The 18,965-nt window shown below is 42.5% G+C and overlaps 1 protein-coding gene and 2 long non-coding RNA genes across 3 annotated transcripts; 1 reads left to right on the forward strand and 2 right to left on the reverse strand.

Moving 5' to 3' along the window:
- Nucleotides 1-227: 227 nt before the first annotated feature.
- Nucleotides 228-5,147, reverse strand: LOC122489900. The gene is made up of 3 exons (XR_006299039.1): nt 5,053-5,147; nt 3,625-3,811; nt 228-341 (listed from the first exon to the last, which is right to left on the reverse strand). It is a non-coding gene; the product is annotated as an uncharacterized LOC122489900 (long non-coding RNA).
- Nucleotides 5,148-9,501: 4,354 nt separating this feature from the next.
- Nucleotides 9,502-11,352, forward strand: CALHM6 (calcium homeostasis modulator family member 6). The gene is made up of 2 exons (XM_043592166.1): nt 9,502-10,187; nt 10,787-11,352. The coding sequence occupies exons 1-2, from the start codon at nt 9,657-9,659 to the stop codon at nt 11,207-11,209; spliced, it is 954 nt and encodes a 317-aa protein (XP_043448101.1). The 5' UTR covers nt 9,502-9,656; the 3' UTR covers nt 11,210-11,352.
- Nucleotides 11,353-16,225: 4,873 nt separating this feature from the next.
- On the reverse strand, nt 16,226-18,670 carry LOC122489902. The gene is made up of 2 exons (XR_006299040.1): nt 18,096-18,670; nt 16,226-16,481 (listed from the first exon to the last, which is right to left on the reverse strand). It is a non-coding gene; the product is annotated as an uncharacterized LOC122489902 (long non-coding RNA).
- Nucleotides 18,671-18,965: the final 295 nt, after the last annotated feature.

Consider the following 18,965-nt stretch of genomic DNA (forward strand, 5'->3'; position numbering starts at 1 on the left):
TTACACCAGACAAGTCTGCTGAGTAAACAGGCTGAGCTGGGCAGGAAGGAGGAAGTTGTGGGGGAGTCACTACTCTGTCAGTGCCTGTGGCTCCACCCCGACCCCCCACTGTGCTTGGTGACTCTGATGAAAGTGGGTGGGAGTGGGTGTCCAGATGGCCCTTCAGCTGTACCTGGAACCTGTCCTATGGCCCTGTTGTCTCCTTGGTGTTGCCCTGTTTCTCCCTGGATACGTTTACCTATTGTTTATCACAAGGTTGGCGATTCAAGAGGCTCAGACAGACGTGATCTCTGTAGAAGGGTTCAAGTTCCGAGCTGAGCAAAGTACACGTGGTGGTGACTCTGCAGTAAGAGAAGAGAAAAATCCAAGTCTGCTTCCCATTCATTCGTTCATTCATCCATTGATTCACTCCTTATACCCACAGATATTTTTAAACACCTATAATGTCCTGGGTACTGTGCTAAGACTTGTGTAACCAAAGAGGAGTTAGATCTCGCCGTCACAAAACCTATAATCTAGTTGGGGAGATGGAAAAAATGGTAAGCAGCAAATAAAAGATGATAAAACTGTCATATGTAATAAGAAAACAAATAGGAGGCTTAAAAAGATTCAGGGGTGGATGGGGGAATTTAGAAAAACTGATCGTGTAACGCACGGTAGACCTCACACATTCATGTTTGTGCAGTTCTGTTCACCTTTAAGGCACAGGAGAGGACCATACTCCCCCTTTCCCTTGCAGTTTGGTGGAGCCTTATGACCAGTTTGGACCAAATATTGGTATTTGACGTGGGGCACTTCCATGATAAAAATCATTTGTCATCGTCCTCACTATCTGCCCCATTGTTCCCCTGTCTTCCCAAACCCAAACAGAAGAGGATGAAATAAGGGAGGCATTTTTCTTTTTTACTTCAGCTGTAGACAACAACCAAAAGGAAGTAACTTTTTCTATGTCTTATTGTTAGATTGCTTGAAAAAGTTTCACTTCCCTTCCTAAAATTTGTGGTGTTAGTTTAGCAAGCCAGTGGTGAACAGCATAGAAGCTGATAATGGAGGCCAGTGAGGCCACAGTTCTTATTTGGTTGCTGATAAAATGAACTTCTGCATTAATTTGGAAAGATTATATATATATATATATATATATATATATATATATATATAGCTAAAGAAAATGTGGCTCTAGGAGAAAAAATGAGAAAACAATGTTTCTAGTGTGTGTTGATTGCTGCTGGCTACATTTTGGCAAGACTTTATGACCTTAAGAAAGAACTGGTTGATTTGTAAGAAGAAATAACAAGGAATAGAAATATTTCAGAAAAATGAGGACTTGCAAAAACGGAAAACCTGACAGGTTTTAGACGCCAAACTCAAAGAGAGAATTTGGGGAAGCCTTGGAAGACCAAGTCCATTAAAATAAACTCATGGAAAGGCCAAATTAAGTGTGGCTTCTACACCTATTGGCAATACCTCTCAATAAGTTCAGAACTTTGGCGCAAAGATAAAATTAAGGTATTCAATTGGCAAAGAGCCACAGAAAGATCAAAATAAAGGTGTAGCTTTCCCACAGAAAACTATAGTCTCATGTTTACTCAGAGTACCTGTACTGGCAAGAGAAAAAGACAGGTATGTACAAATTAGTGGGGGCAGAGGGAAGAAGAGAGAGAATGGGGCAAGAAAGCAAAAGCATATAGTATATCTGAGAACTATGTTTTGAAAAGAACTGTGAGTAACGGTATTGGCAAATATATTTTACTGAAATCAGAGACAAGAAGCTTACTAAATAATTTGGGGAGACATTTACAGTCAAAGGAATCAAAAACCCAACTGGACTTGTGGTCTTCCAACATTGTACAAGTAGCACATGAACTAAGAACACTAGTCTGCTCCCAGAAGAGCATATACTCATTGAGTATGTGGCCAAGGACAGTAACATAAGAAGACTCTCCAGAGGGTAGAGTCGAGATTCAAGGAACACTTTTCAACAGCCTTGTTTTGGGTAGAGGCCTTTCTGGTATTTGCCCAGAAACATAAGAGGTCAATCAGTGCCTGCTTCTGGCTTCCATTTTTCCCTTTCAGAATGGAGTATTTCTTGTGGTTGTTCTGGCCCTGTTCCTCCACTCTACATTGTCTGTGGAGGGACAGATTAATCTATTACTGTGAGTTCATGGGTCTGTATCCCAAGAAGGGCCACATGAAGACCTAATGTAGAGACTACCATGCACTACCCAAACTCTGGACTGTGAGCTCCATGTTTGGACTTCTGCTTTTTTGTTCTTTGTGTTTTTATTGTGGCGGGGGGGGGGGGGGGCGGTTAGAAGGGGTGGAAAGAAGGTTTGTGAGTTCGGGAGTGGGAAGAGGAGTGAAACAAAAGAGTAGCCTATAGTAGAACTAATGATCATTCCTTTCCTTCTGGCAAATGGAAAGATTACATGTACTTGTCCCCGTACAGTAAAGTGCACCACAAGAATTCACTGAAGTATTTAATAGCTATTGGGAGATCCCCACCCCTCAGGAGCGAGGGATCTTTCTGGAGCCTCTTTTATAAGAGCACTAATCCTACTCTTAAAAACTCTCATGACTTAAACACCTCAGAATGGCCCTACTTACTAATACCATCACTTTTGGGGGTTGGGGTTTCAATGTATGAATTTTGGGGGACATATTCTGATCACATCACTGTCTATAATGAACAGAAAGAAGGAACAGAAAATGTCTTGGAGACAGGATATTATGGTATTACCCAAACTTTCCCAAGATGCAAATGCTGCCTAGTAGAAGAATGTAGACACAGAGAAGATGATCTATATGTTCATCATTGAAAAGCAATCCCTAAAGAGGAGAGAGTTGCTTCCTATAGGAGCAGAGTACGCAGCTCCCAGAGCTGGAGCAAGGAGAGTGTGGGGTTCCTGGGAAGAAGCCAAGACTCCATCTAAAAGACAGTGGTGTCCCTCCAACCTGGTTTTCTAGTATCCCTGAAGATTATCTGTCAGTGTGTACAGATGAGAAGCCATTTCAATTCAGTAATCAATTCCCAGAGTGCTAATATCTGCCCCAACTTCCTCCTCCTTCCATGGAAAGAGAGTAGTGCTTTAATGGTATTTCTTTTCTTACTGTTCTTGCAACTTGATAATAGCCCCCCAGGAAAGAGATCCTGGGATAAATTGGAATTCTTTTTACTAGGAATCACTTCTCTTTCCTTAAATCTGTTGCTCAGTTAGGAGCAGTTCCCAGCCTCCATTAAACAATATCTTAACTCACCAAACACTATTGGTTTTCTGGATTCCCCCCGTACATACATGGTTTTTAAGGAAGCTAGACCAAAACAGGTAGCTCCTCGAAACCCAGGAAAAACTTGTCTGGATCAACATTTAAAAGAAGCAATAGTGGTTTCTAAACTGCTGGAAGCTGAACTCCCTATTGCCCTTCAAAAGCTCCACAATCTAAACTCTCACCCACCTTCTTTCTTTACCACCTGGCTTTCCTCTCTGCCTTGTTTCTGTGACAGTAATGGATACATAGGAGACTCTACAGAGTAGAGCTGAAGCCCTCTCTGAAGGAGACAGAATTTGGACAAATGTTTCCCTCTTGTTTCCCTCAGAATTTGGACAAATGTCACCCAATCCCAACCTTTCCACTTGATCTTTTCCTCTTGGCCTCCTGCTGCTTTTTGCCACCTTCCAGTTCTCAAACACTCAGTTTCTTTATCTTCTATATTCTTCAAAAGCAGTCAGTTTCTCGCTATGATTTATTACTTTTGCCAGGGAGAGGTGAATGATTGGCATGCAGGCTCAGGGAGCAACCCTTGATAAAAGCCCTGTGTACAAAGAAGGAAGGACAAAGAAGAGCCTGTGAAAAAGCCTCTTTCCAGACTTGTTCCTCAGAGATTCTCCATTAGATCAAGACATTTCATGTTAGTGTTTTTTAATTGTAGAAGAAACATATGCATGTTTTTAGAAGGCAAACAGTGAAGAAAGATATACAACCAATCTCTCTCCCTGCATTCATTCCCAACCCTCTCCATTACTTCTCAGAGATAAACATTTGACAGTATTTTTTTAATGTTTATTTATTTTTGAGAGAGAGAGAGAGAGAGATGTGGGGAGGGGCAGAGAGAAAAGAGGACAGAGGGTCTGAAGCGAGCTCTGTGCTGATCGCCCAGAGCCCCATGTGCGGCTCAAACCCACGAGCCGTGAGATCATGACCTGAGCCCCAGTCAGATGTTTAACCAACTGAGGCATCAAGGCATCCCTTGACAGTATTTTTTAATCTTGCAGAATAGCGTACACATCTGCAAGGGACATATATACATTTTCTTTTTCTTTTCTTTTTTTACACAAATGTATGACGGGCAGAATTTTGGTTTACCTTTTCCAATTAACATGTCAACTCTGCCTTTTCACCATACTAGCACATACAGATCTACCTCAATCATGTGTACTTACTTTGTATTCCATTTGCATAGATGTGAGTGTTTTCAATATGTGGCGTATTTCATGTGACTTATTTTTTATCTTATCTATCTTATTATTTTTAAGTAATCTCTATACCCAATGTGGGGCTTAAACTCATGACCCTCAGATCAAGAGTAGCATGCTCTACCAATTGAGCCAGCCAGGTGCCCCTCATGTGATATATTCTTTTAGGAAAGACCTTCCACAACACTTTTTAAGTTCTCCATTAACGTAAATTTTTTTGAGACTTTGCGATGTTATTTATAATTTGAAGAAACCCAAATTTCCTCCTATTAAATTACTTTTCTTCTTTATTCTTGTCCTTTAATCTTATTTGCGATTCACTATTATTATCTTTGGAAATCCAAACCTTTCATCATAGTTCACAAACTGGTAAACCAAATCGGCACGGCAGGGGAACTGAGGCTCGGGATGAAGCAAAGTGTAAGTAAGTGGCCATTGACCATGAAACTCTAGCACACAGTAAAATCACCTGTGAAATAATTTGAGTCGAGGGAAAAACATAATTTAATTTACCAAAATCCTTAATAGACATAGGTTCTAAGAACCACGGCGGGAAAACTACAACCTTTAATAGACTTACGGTGTTAGATGGTGACGATGACGATGACGACAGTGGTCCCAGCAAAGACTGGCCACATCTAGGTCCTCAGGGTTAAAATAATCATCTTTTGTAAAAAAAAAAAAAAAAAAAAAAGTATTGTTAGTGTGTGAATCAGTGAATACTTAAAATTTTGTGACAGGTTTAGAAAATTCATGCTAAGAAAAAGAGAAAACAATCCGTAAAAAGGTTACTTGAACCGTCATGGGATTGCCATTTAACAAACGACATCCTGTGTCTGGAGAAGGGTATGATCTTTCCCTCCTTCGGCTTTAAACTTCCACTGGAAGAACTTTTATAAACATTCAAAAATCTTCAGATAATATCAGGTTAAGATTTTCAAATACATAACATAAATAATAAATCCATAAATTACAGCTCACAGAAAGGTATTCTCTAAGATTGTCAGATTTTTCTAAATTTACGTGTTATTTTTGGCATCTAAAGTTTTGTCTTGTACATGGTGGATACTTAAAATATAGACACATTTTGATTTGACTTTACTTTCGTGGGTGGGTCTTGGGGCCGGGATCAACACATTGCTAGAATCCAGCAGTCATATTCCAAGCAGGGACATACCAGTAGTCTGAGTTCTCAGGAAGACTACAGAGAATAATGTTTGAGAACTAGCTCACTCGAAGACGACTAGAAGGAACTTTTCCATTCAGTGTGAAATTCTTTCAAGAGTTTCTTTTCCTGTCTCTTCCATCAAATTTTTTGTGGTTTCTGAAACCCATTCCTGACAGTGGTAATGAAAGTGCTGAGAAAGAAAGTATGACAGTTAAAACAAGACAAAACAAACCCCATAACCATTGGTTTTCCAACATGCTTACCATGAGAATCTCTCATGCATTTTTTAAAAGCTAAAGTAAATTGGTGTTAAATTACAGATTGCCCAAAGTGTAAAGGTCTTTCAAATATTATTTAGTCTACTTTCAAGAGAAAATTCTTGAATCCTCTCCACACCATTAGGCTGTTACTCTATTTCCACTAAACACTGAACTTCTCAGCGCTATTTTCTCCAAACGGAGCTGGGTATAAAGAGCTGAACCATCTTCAATAGACTCAGAACTAGAACCACCCGCTGCTCCAGAGATGGCAGGGATAGATATCAGGGTACTAGACTCATCTGCTGGTTCTGGGAGAAAATTCAGACTGGCAGGCAGAACCCAGACTCACAATTACGGTAACCTGTAATAAGTGCAGAGTTGGGGAGTACGGTGGCAACCCCAGGAGGTAGTGTTTGGAGACACAAGCTGATAGGATAATCAGTCAGGAAGCAGCTCAGTCTGTAATGAGTTTCAGGGGCAGGGTTCTCAACCACATACTCTGGTCTATAAAGCCCCTAAACCCAACCATTCACCTGCACCTCTGCCCTCAAAATGTGCCAACTTCCTTTTCACCTTTAATGTCCCATCACTCTGGCTTTCTTTCCAACCACAGAATGCCAAGATCCCTTGAACCCCAGAGCCTTGGTCATTCAGATGGACCCTTAAATGTCCTCCCCTTACAAAGGCTTTTTCAGGAGACTCTCTACTACATGATTCCATTTTAATTATTTGCATACCCTTGAGACTTGCCTCCTCTATCTATCTCCTCACTAATATAAGCTCAATGAAAGGAGGGTATCTATTTGTGTTATTCCCTGTTGTACCCAATAATACCAGGCACTTTTATAAGTTCCTATCGTATCATGGGGGCTTATTACACATTTTAGATGAGCGACTGAATGAACAAATGAACAAATAAACTGTTAAACAAATTCGACGGATAGGGGACTGGCAAAATGAAAGTTTCCATAGCTAAAAAGATATGAAACCAAATCCTTGACTAAATAACAGGAGCTAGGGAGACGAGGAAGGCTGTCACCAGATGCGAAAGTCTTGATAAATGCAGGGAATGAGCACGGGTGGCAGGAGTGAAGTGGGGGAGGAAGTTGTGCTGAATAGCTTGACTCCCAGTGGAGAATAAAGTATTAGAAGATGACAGGAAAGCCTGGGTTTGGACATTGTGCTGGGAGAATGCCAGCCAACCCTCCTCCTTGTTTTGAGAAATGTGGGAGAATAAAATAAACCTCACTCAAGAGGACAGAGCGGGCACATTTTAGTTTGGTTACAGTTAAGGGAGATTTGGATAAAGCCATCTGCATAAAGGTGTATATAAAAGAATTTGTTCATGGTGATATATGGAAAGCGAGGAGGGGGAAGGCAACATCTTTAGGAGACGTGTGGTGGGAGTGAAGAAGAGTCTAGCAGTAAAAGAGCAGAATCACCTGAAGGACAACGGGAGAGAAAAAAAAATTTTTTTTGAGATGTAGGAATAAAGAGATGATAGTCATAGAAGAAGCGATGTGCCTCAAATATGGACTTTTGCTGCAAGTTTACAGGGAGCCCAGCAGTACCTGGTTTAATCTCAGAGAAATGGTCCCCAACTGTCCTGCATGACAATTTAGACTCTGATCTGGGGGTAGCTTCTTAAGACTCACACAGAGAGGACAGCTTTTCATCAAAATGCTAGGGAATGGTGATTTGGGGCCAGGCACTGGTACTGGGAGGTTGCTAAGAAGGCACGCTGGACTAAGACAAGAATAATACATTTCTTTTCCATGCTCTAACAGTCCACATGGTTCTTTAGCCTACTTACTCTTCCCAGGTGAATAAGGCAAACCTGGTGGACGGGTGCTGACAGTAACCAGTTCACTATGACCTGTCCACCCAGACTCCATAACCAAATACCCTCCTTGTAGTGAGGTGGACCTCAAAGGGCACAGCAATTCTCCTAAGGCAAGAGAGGATCATCGACTCACTGAATACAATCCTTGGTCTAAAACTGAGCATTAATATGCATTCTTTTTTTTTTTAAATTTTTTTTTTCAACATTTTTTATTTATTTTTGGGACAGAGAGAGACAGAGCATGAACGGGGGAGGGGCAGAGAGAGAGGGAGACACACAGAATCGGAAACAGGCTCCAGGCTCTGAGCCCTCAGCCCAGAGCCCGACGCGGGGCTCGAACCCACGGACCGCGAGATCGTGACCTGGCTGAAGTCGGACGCCCAACCGACTGCGCCACCCAGGCGCCCCTAATATGCATTCTTAAATCATGTACAACACAGTTATTTGTTGTCTCTTCCCAGCGTTGCGATATAAGAGGCAATCCCTCACATTAAACATTCATTCGGGGTGCCTGGGTGGCTCAGTAGGTTAAGCGTCCAACTTCAGCTCAGGTCATGATCTCACAGTTCATGAGTTCGAGCCCCGCGATGGGCTCTGTGCTGACAGCTCAGAGCCTGGAGCCTGCTTCAGATTCTGTGTCTCCCTCTCTCCCTGACCCTCCCCCCACTCATGCTCTGTCTCTCTCTCTCAAAAATAAATAAACATTAAAAAAATTAAAAAAAAAACATTCATTTAATGGGCACACCTTATATATAAAGGTGTTTTACATATGCTACTCAATTTACTTGTCTCAACAATCTTGAAAAGTGAGGACTATTCTGCTTTTACAAATGGGGATGCAGAGTCTCAGAGGGGTGCACTTATTAAATACACGCACAGACACGATACACCCGACTCCAAAGCCTATGTTCTTTCAAGCACCTCTCACCTCACTCTGCAGCCACAAACCAAAATGGCTCAATTTCACCGAAATGGTGACAGTTTGAGTCAGAGCAATGCTGCTTTTTGAGAAAGGTGGAGGAAACAACATGTTAGTTGGATGTGGCATCAGTTGGAATTTTGGGGGTTCAATCAGTGTTTTCCGAATAACCATGTCTCCGCTGCCTCACCACCCACCTCTGATCACCTTGGTGGTCACTGAGTAAAAATTGGACATTTGTCAAAGTACTGCCAATGCTAGCACATACCTGGGGGAATAAAGGAGGCAGAAGTCAATACAATATATCCAGTCTAACGACCTGTGGGAGATCAGAGAAGTCCGTGTGAATTATGCTGGTGATTCTGTCCAGAAGGAGAACAGGAGGGGAACAGAAGATCACGGAGGTACCCGAACTTGAGCTGGGCTTTGTGGTGATTTCGCTTATGAAAGAGAAACTAGAAAATTTGTCCTTGAGTAATGTTTCCCGTAAATGACCAGGTTTTTTCGTAATCATTTGATCTGACTTGGAGTTGGCTTAGGAACTAAGTAGGGTGGCCGCAATAAGGGAAGATGGAGTGTTTTCCTTTCTGCCCAAATACAATGTATTCTTTTCATTTGGGGAGCTGCATTGAATCAGGATGCCAAGGAAAGCCCCCTAGTTTCTTATAAGTTGGGGGAAAACAAAGGTAACAATGGAATGGGGTCTATCCTCAGTCAGGTTCCTGAACTGCGAGAGAGAAGTCACCAGGGGTCCTGCGGACGTCAAAGGTGTGTGTTGGCCACAGCTGCTCTGCCTGAAATAAGAAAGCGAAAGCTCTCGGAGCCCGGAGAGGCCCTTTCCCCCTGTCCGGAAGCTGCTGCTTCGCAGAGTGGGAAGCCCTAGACCTCAGTCCACCCAAACCACTGCAAGCGCGGGGCAGTGAAAAGTGCAGGGCGGTGAAGAGGCAGAAGCATCCGGCCCCGTCCAGGGCGCCCGGTCCACGGCACGAGGCCCATGGATAAGTTTCAGGCGGTGCTAAACCTGCACCTGCAGCATCCCCGCGCGCTGGGCTACGGCCTGGTGACGCTCCTGACGGCGGGCGGGGAGCGCCTGTTCTCCGTCGCGGTGTTCCAGTGCCCCTGCAGCGCCGCCTGGAACCTGCCGTACGGCCTGGTCTTCCTGCTGGTGCCCGCGCTGGCGCTCTTCCTGCTGGGCTACGTGCTGAGCGCGCGCACCTGGCGCCTGCTGACCGGCTGCTGCGCGCGCGGCGCCCGCCCCGGGGGCTGCGGGCCGCGGCTGCGGGCCGCCCTGGTGTGCGTGCAGCTCAGCGCCACCGCCGCCGTCGCGCCGCTCACCTGGGTGGCCGTGGCGCTGCTCGGAGGCGCCTTCTACGAGTGCGCGGCCAGCGGGAGCGCCCCACTGGCGCGGCTGCTGTGCCGGGGCCGCGACGCCGCCTGCGAGGCCCAGCTGCCGCTGGCGCCCTGCCACCAGGCCCGGGCGCCCGACGCGCAGGACCTCCTGAAGGAGCTCAAGGCCCAGTCTCAGGTCAGGCGCGGGCGCTGGACGCGGTTGGGAGGATGGGAGCGGGGTCGGCCGGGCCGGTGCCCTCGCCCCAGACACGGGACCCCGGGCGACAAGCTGGACCGGCGACAATTTCAGTAAAACGAACGAAAAGGAGGGAAGGCACCTGCTCTGTGTCGGATACCGCGCCTGGCCGTTCAGCTCCCGTCCTACCTTACTTACTCTCTTTTTAGCCAGTACACCAAGTCCAGATCGAGTTGTTTGTCCGGCCGGAAGAAGGCAGAATTGTTACAATAAAATGGGCCTCCCTGGCTCTAAAGCCCCTGCCCCACACTGCTTCTGGGCATATAAAGCCCGGAGACTCTTGAAAATGAATGTTTGTTTCATTGGATTTGCCGAAATTCCACGTGTTGAATTCTAGCCGAGTGACGAGTAAGTAGGCTTTTCCCTGGGCCCTCGACGGGACTTGGAAAATGACCTGTCAAGTGGTTGAGGCGTTTGGGAGGTTGTCTCTTCTTTCTCTTAAGAGACTAAGACCTAAAACGGTTGCTTGTTCATCAGCATAACTGTGAGTAGTTCAACCTTTATGTCACTAAGTTGCTGTTTTGTTGTGTTTTCCTCAGGTGCTGGGCTGGATCCTAATCGCAGTTGTTATCACCTTCCTTTTGATTTTTACGTCTATCATCCGATGCCTATCTCCAGTTAGTTTTCTGCAGCTGAAATTTTGGAAAATCTATTTGGAACAGGAGCAGCAGATCCTTAAGAGTCAAGCCACAGAGCATGCGACAGAATTGGCCAAAGAGAATGTTAAATGTTTCTTTGAGTGCTCACATCCGAAGGAATACAATACCCCAAGCATTAGAGACTGGCAGCAGATTTCATCACTATATACTTTCAATCCAAAGGAGCAGTACTATAGCATGTTGCACAAGTATGTTCATAGAACAGAGAAGAGTGAGAGCATCAAATCTAAAGAAGGAGATACAGTGATTCCCATTCTTGGCTTTGTGGACACACCTGGTATGCACACTACTGCTGACTTATGACCTTATTAATGGATATGAGGAAAGTTCTCTTGAGTTATCGCTTCATTTTTTAAAAATCAACTTTGGTATTTTTATGACTTTTTTTTTCCGATTTTTCAAATTGTGGAAACAATTTTAAATCAAATAAAAAATTGAGAACTTTACCTATTTATTATATTAGTTATGAAAAAGGAAGCAAAGTCAAATGATTCTGTCCAAGGGACAAACTGGAACTAGATCAAAAGTTTTACACCCCTGGTTTAGGGTCCTTTTCACTGAATAAGAATGTTGTCAAATAAAAGACTTTAGTAGCAGAGACAGTAGCAGAAACAGCGGAAGAATGATTGAACTTTTGACCTTCCTGTTAGGTTATCTGATGTTAGTTTCAAATTCACTTTCTTGAAGATAATACATTGTTTCAAACTTTAAAATACCGCCTCTGACGGCTCTAATGTGGGTACTAAACAAACAAAAAATTATCATGAACAGGAAAGTCAATTTTTTTTAAATACAAAATACGGAAAACGACAATTGCAAGCCTAACTGTTGGTTTGAGTTTGTAGGGTCAGAGGGCAGATTTTAAAACTTTATTTTGGTAAATTTCAAATATGCACAAAAGTAGAAAGGATCATGTTCTGAGCCCCTGTATAGTCATTATACAGTTTTGACAGTGTAGGGAAGTCAGATGAAACCCATAGCATGCAAGTAAATATAGAAATACCAATTGTGGCCTGATTTAGAGTACAGGAGGGGGCTGGGAACTCTGTGAGAAACTGAAACCTGAGGAACGGAAGAGCATTTCAGTTTGCGGAACAGCATGGCAAAGACTGAGGTGAGAAAGATCTGAGCGCAGCTGGAAGCCTTAGTTAGAGGTGACTGGAAAAAAGGAGCAAGGGACAGGTGGTGCGGGTCCTCGAATTCATGCGAAGGGTTTTGGTTTTCACCCCATGAGCATTTTAGGAAGACTGTTCTGATTTTCTTGTGGAAAAAGGAATGGCATGGGGGAAGGCACAGAGCCAACATGGAAACAGAAAGACTCGTCAGGAGGCCACTGCAGTGAAAATAGGTAGGAGTGAATTTGAAGTGGGTCGATCGTGATGAAGATAGAAAAAGTGGATAGAATCAAGGTAAATTTTGAACATAGACATGACAGGATTTGTTGATGGAGAGAAGGCAAACATTTATTGAGAGCCACAGTATCTGTAGACAAAATTATTTATTTTTTAATGTTTATTTATTTTTGAGAGACAGAGAGCATGTGAGCGGGGGAGGGGCAGAGAGAAAGGGGGAGACACAGAATCCGAAGCAGGCTCCAGGCTCTGAGCCGTCAGCACAGAGCCCGACGCGGGGCTCAAACCCACAAGCGGTGACATCATGACCTGAGCCGAAGTCCGACGCTTAACCAACTGAGTCACCCAGGCACCCCACAAAATTATTTTTTTTAAGTTTATTTCTTTTTGAGAGAGAGAGAGAGAGAGAGAGAGAGAGAGAAAGAGAGGTGGGGGGAAGGGGCAGAGAGAGAGGGAGAAAGAGGGGATCCCAAGCAGGCTCTGTACGACACGAGGCTCGAACTCATGAACTGTGAGATCATGACCTGAGCTGAAATCAAGAGTCGGGTGCTTGACAATATCAAGGGACATTAGCTTGTCATTCCTGCACATCTCCCAAATTTATGGCTGTTTTGTGCATTTGAAAAAAATAAAATATGAAAACTTTAAACTGTAAAGGAATTGAGCACTGGGCCTACTTAGCCCTTCTTCCTCTCTGAACAGATCTCTGTCTTGGGCTCTATTTGCCCTTTGTTGCACAGGATCGTTTAAAAGAACTTGTCAGCAGAACTGAATATCCTGTTAGTCTATATTATAAGAAGGTTAGTGGCAGAAACTACATGATCAGTTTTATTTTCTATTCCCTAATGAATAATTTTGAAAATCGTATCATCCTTTTATTTCTGCTTCCTTTGTTTCATCTTCCCATTTCTTTTGTATATTCTTCTCTTTCAATGCTTTCCCCCCCCTCTGGTCTAACATGGGCACTTATAGTATATTGTCTCCATTTTGTTTACTTCCTCTTGCACAGTCTTTATTAATTATCGTTCAAGTATATATGCTTAAGAAAAAAATGATAACAATAGAGAACTATGTGAAGTAAAACGTACACTTACCTCATTCCTTTGCAATATAGTTTTACCAGAGGAAGCCATAGGCTCTGTGTCTACACAAATATTATCGTATTATAAATGTGGTTCTGCAACTTTTTCACATTAAATATCATTGTTCCATGTCCCTATATAACAGTTTCTCTCATAAAAAATTCCGCTGATTAGAATTTTTAGAATTAGAAAAGAGTTATGCTTCCTTTTTTGTTAAAAAAAAGTACACCTACACATATATAAACACATGCATTCATAAAGTACATAAAGATAAGCAACAAATTGTCAAATTTGGTCAATTCTAAAGACTAGTAATAAGGCCGAGGAGTTTTTCTTTAAGTCTTATGTGTTTTGGGGGCACCTGGGTTGCTCAGTCGGTTGAGCGTCTGATTCTTCATTTTGGCTTAAGTCATGGATCGAGCCCCCATCGAGCTCCATGCTGAGACTGGAGCCTACTTGGGATTCTCTCTCTCTCTCTCTCTCTCTCTCTCTCTCTCTCTTTCTTTCTCTCTCTCTCTTTCTATGCCCCTCTCCCCCGCTCTCTCTCTCTCAAAACAAAAACAAAAACAAAAAACCCCACATAAAACCAAAAAACAAAAACAAAAACAAAAAAACAACCCGCTCCTGAACAAACAAACAAAAACCTCATGTGTTTTTGATCTTTGGATGTTTTTTGTAATGAATAATAAATGTTAACTGTGTAGTTAGAAAAGATTAAAAAGAACCCTTACAATGGTGTAGGGCTTTGCAGTCAACAGGAAGTTTTATATCTTTCTCTTCAGTTCATTTTTACAACGTTGTAGGGTACCCACAAAACACATCACTCACACGTACAAGTGAGGAATTGAAGGTTGGAGTGGTTACATTACTAGACCAAGGTCATACAGTCAATGGCAGGCAGAACTAAAGTTAGTGGACTGAGCCTGTCTGGATAGTGTGGTTCAGAGTGGCCACCTGTTGTCCTTATTACTGGGCCAGTTTTGTCCCTTTTTAGCCCATGTGCCCTTATGAGCAGAAAAGATGCAGATGTCATCTACTATTTTTCATCTCATCCAGGAACTTGGCAACTCTTGATACCTGAGACCACTTTGAATAAACATAAGGAATCAGGACACAGAAGTTATTTCATGGTGGGAACATGGTCACCACTATTTGGTAGGACACACTACTCCTAGGAGTCCAGCCACAAACAGGCCACATCATGGGCTTACGAAGCATTTCTCCACTGGGTGTATACAGTTGATCCTTGAACAACTGGGGCTTCAAAGCGCTGACCCTCGTACAGTCAAAAATCCATGTATAACCCTTGACTCCCCTAAAACTTAAGTACGAATAGCCTATTGTTGACTGGAAGCATTCATGATAACATAAACAGTTGATTAACACACATTTTATATGTTACATGTATTATTTACTGTATCTAGAGTAAAGAAAATCATAAGGTGAGAAAATCATAAGGAATAGAAAATACATTTACTGTATTATACTGTACTGAAAAAATCTGTGTACAAGCTGTGCAGTTCATATTTGGTTGTCCACGGGTCAACTGTATTTATTTGCTGGCTCACCAACTGATTCTTTATGATCACCCTGGCTTTATGCTGCCCTAAAGGCTTCAGCTTAGAAGAGATTCAGACACAGCATCTGCTAATAATATTTGCTGCAAAACAACCATATTGTTCTAAGAGATGACTCCACACTGCGTTGAGTTAGGCAAGATGATACAGTTTACAGAACCTCATAAGATTAGGCATGATCTCTTTGCTCCATCCAAAGCCATAGATCAAAATATCAATGCTCTACAAACTAAAGAAGCAAGTCCTGAGGGAGCATCTGCAAACAGAATTATATACAACTGTCTACATTTGTAGACAGATGTCTACACAATGTCCCCACAAATGTCTCTGGCTGGAAAACATCTGGGAACCCTAAGTTTCACAACATCTTACCTACCAGGTGGCCTATTGTAGAGAATTCTTCCTAAAACAAAGATTGAGAAATACTCCCTGTCTGAGTCAGCCCCAGCCGCCACTGCCTATTTAGTCAGCAGCAAGCTTCCATTGGGTGCTTACCATGTGTCCAAAACTGGGTCTGCCCTGAAAGCTAAGCCTGTAGTTGATCTTATTTTGTCCCTTCCTCCTCATTGCCACCTTACGAAATATCTCCTGTGAATTGCAATATAAGGGCTGTGGAACTGATGATATTATATTCTTATCTAAAGAAAGAGACCTGTATCAAAAAAGGGGTATTGTCTATCAAGATCCTTTGCCACAAGGAATAAAACATGAAAAATTTCTGAATGAAAGAAATCTCTATAAAATTGGGCAATTTATTGTCATTTTAAAAATTGTGGGTTATCAAACATAGAGAAGAGTATATGAAACATTTGTGTCCATTTAAAAAAATAATTACACAGTAAACATCTACGTAACCGCCACAGAGGGGAAAGAGAGAGGACATCTCCAGCAACCCAGAAAACACCTGCCCGAGTGTCACTTCACAGGGTCAACTCTCTCTGCCTAAATGTGGGCAGCAGGCGGTCGGGGGCGCGGGGAGAGATCATTCTCTTACTTTTTTTTTTTTTTTAAGTTTATTTAGTTTTGAGAGAGAAAAGAGAACAAGCAGAGGAGGGGCAGAGAGAGAGGGGGACAGAGGATCTGAAGCAAGCTCTGTGCTGATGGCAGAGAGCCCGATGTGGGACTTGAATTCATGAACTGTGAGATAATTACCTGAACTGAAGTCGGATGCTTAACTAAGCCACCCTGGCGCCCTCATTACATTACTTTTATTTATAGTTTTACCACCTATGTGCGCATTCCTAAATTATTAATGTTTATTTTTGTCTGTTTTGGAACTTTGTATGAGTGAAATCACTTTCTAATTGGTTCTCTACGAATTGTTTTATCATCTTTTTTGCTTTTATTTGATAGATTCATCCATAGTATGCCTAGAACAACTTATTTGTCTTGATTCCTGGATAGTATTCTACTACCTGAATATACCACAATCTGGTTATCCATTTAACTGCTGATGGACATTTGGTTTGCTCCCAATTTCCGGCGCTTGTGAGCAATGCTGGAGTGACCGTTCCTGTATTTGAATTCTGGTAGGTATGTGCAAGTGTTGCTTCAACGTGTGTTCCTGGAATAGATGAAAGCATGAGGTCATGTATATATTCCAGTTTGCTAGATAATATCAAATGTGTGCCGTAAGTGTTATACCAGTGCACCTACTATGAGGGTTCCCACTGCTTCTCACCTCTGCCACACTTGGTATTTCCAATTATTTATTGTTTGTCACTCTAGTGAGTATGTAATGGTATTTCTCATTGTGTGTTTAATTGTCATCTCCCTAACCATTAAAGGTTTTCAGCATCTTTTCCTAGGTTTACTAGTCATTTGGATATCCTCTTTTATGAAATGCCTATTTAAGCCTTTTGCCCATTTTTTAATATTTGGGCAAATATTGATTGATTTGCCCAATATTGATTGATTGATTGGGGCAAATATTTCCTATTGATTTCTATGATTTCATTATTCACTCATTTAGACTAACAAATATTTATTTAGTGCCTGCTTTGCTTCCAGCATGTACTAGGTACTTGGGATACATCAGTGAACCAACAGCAAAGACCCTGACTTTGTGAGGCTTACATTCTAAGGGGAGAGAGAGATAACAAACAGTAACGATAATAAATAAGCAAATAATTGAAGGTAAGGAAGAGAAGAATACCGTGAGGAAAAAAAGAAAAAGGAGAACACTCTAAGAGGCATTAGAAGTGCTGGAATTTAGAGAGTTGTTGTCCTCACTGAGAAGTCACCTTTGGGCAGAGACTGGAAGGGGTGAGAAGTTAGCCAGTAGATCATAAAAAGCATTTGGGCCAGAATAAGGGCTTTGGGTTTTACCCTAAATGAACTGAATAACCACCTCACACATTCCCTACAAAGCCTAAATCAGTTGATTACTGAGCAAGACCATTGGATACACCGGGGTAATCAATGGAAGGCAAGAACATGCTGATTCCAAAAAGAGGAAGTGATACTCCCTTTTAGACTATAGATGGCCTGGGGGCGCCTGGGTGGCTCAGTTGGTTAAGCGTCTGACTTTGGCTCAGGTCAGGATCTCACAGTCCATGAGTTCGAGCCCCACGTCGAGCCCCACGTCGAGCCCCGCGTCCGGCTCTGTGCTGACAGCTCAAAGCCTGGAGCCTGCTTCAGATTCTGTGTCTCCCTCTCTCTCTGCCCCTCCCCTGCTCATGCTCTGTCTCCGTCTCAAAAATAAATAAAAACGTTAAAAAACATTAAAAAAAAAAGACTATGGATGCCCTGGAATTAGAAAAATGATGCCCAAGACTTAATAGCATATGTTACTGTGGAATTAAAGTCAGGTGAAAAGTATATGTGTATGTGTGCATGTGTACATGAGTGTGTGTGTGTGAGTATGTACATAGTTCTTTTATGGTGCCTTTAGTACATTTTTGATAGTTTTTTTTCATTTCTTTTTGCTAGGAGAATATTAATTTAAGAAAACTTGGTTTGATAAGATTATTAATAATGGGGATAAATGAGCTTATATACTCAAAAGAAATTGTATAATTACAAATTGCTTTTAAAACTCTGCAAGTCACTTTAAAGTAATTCTCCTTGTCAAGTTTTGGGCCTCATTAACCAATCCCCTCATGGTCACCATCATCTTCTTAATATATGCATTTTCAGTCATTCAAGAAACATCCAAACATATATTGAGGATACCTACTGTGTGTGGGAGTCTTTATAATACCATGATTAACAGCTTAGTCACTGGAGACAAAGTACTGTAGACTGGGTGGCTTATGAGCAATAGAAACTTATTTCTCACAGTTCTGGAGGCTGGGAAGTCCAAGATTAAGATATCATCAAATTCCGTGTCGGGTGGGTGCCCATTTCCTGTTTCATAGATAGGGGTCTTCTCACATGGTAGAGGGCACAAGGGAGCTCTCCGGAGTCTCTTATATAAGGGCACTGATCCCATTAATGAGTTCTCTGCCCTTATGACCTAATCACCTCCAAATTCCATCACACTGAGTGGATTATGTTACTTGAGAGAACACAGAGCTTGGGGTACCACCATCGTATAACAAATAGTAATCAAGCCTGCTCTTTGTCCAAGAGGGGAACTATTTCACCTCTCCATGTTGCTTGCTGCAAACACACTCTGAGAAATGGCCTGGGTAAAAAGCAATCATAGCCTTGCATTCTTGGCATACTAGTGAGACATGTAGGAACGTGCACATAATTTTCTGTCTTTCAAGCCCCCTTTCTTTTTTTTTTTTTTAGGTTTATTTATTTTGAGAGGGGGGTGGGGAGAGAGTTCAGAGTAGGGGCAGAGAAAGGGAGAGAGAGAGAATCCCAAGCAGGCTCCACACTGGCAGTCCAGAGCCTGACATGGAGCTCAGACTCACAAACCATGAGATCATGACCTGAGCTGAAACCAAGAGTCAGACGCTTAACCCACTGAGCCACCAGGCACCCTCAAGCCCTCTTTCAAATCACGCTTTCTATTCAAAGCATTCCCTGATGACATCCGTCCACATAACTTCTTTCCCTGAGCTCTTTATGACTTCATCTCTGAAACTCACTGTAGCAC

The sequence above is a fragment of the Prionailurus bengalensis genome, chromosome B2 (genome assembly GCF_016509475.1).
Source record: "Prionailurus bengalensis isolate Pbe53 chromosome B2, Fcat_Pben_1.1_paternal_pri, whole genome shotgun sequence".
In the NCBI taxonomy this organism is placed as follows: Eukaryota; Metazoa; Chordata; class Mammalia; order Carnivora; family Felidae; genus Prionailurus; species Prionailurus bengalensis.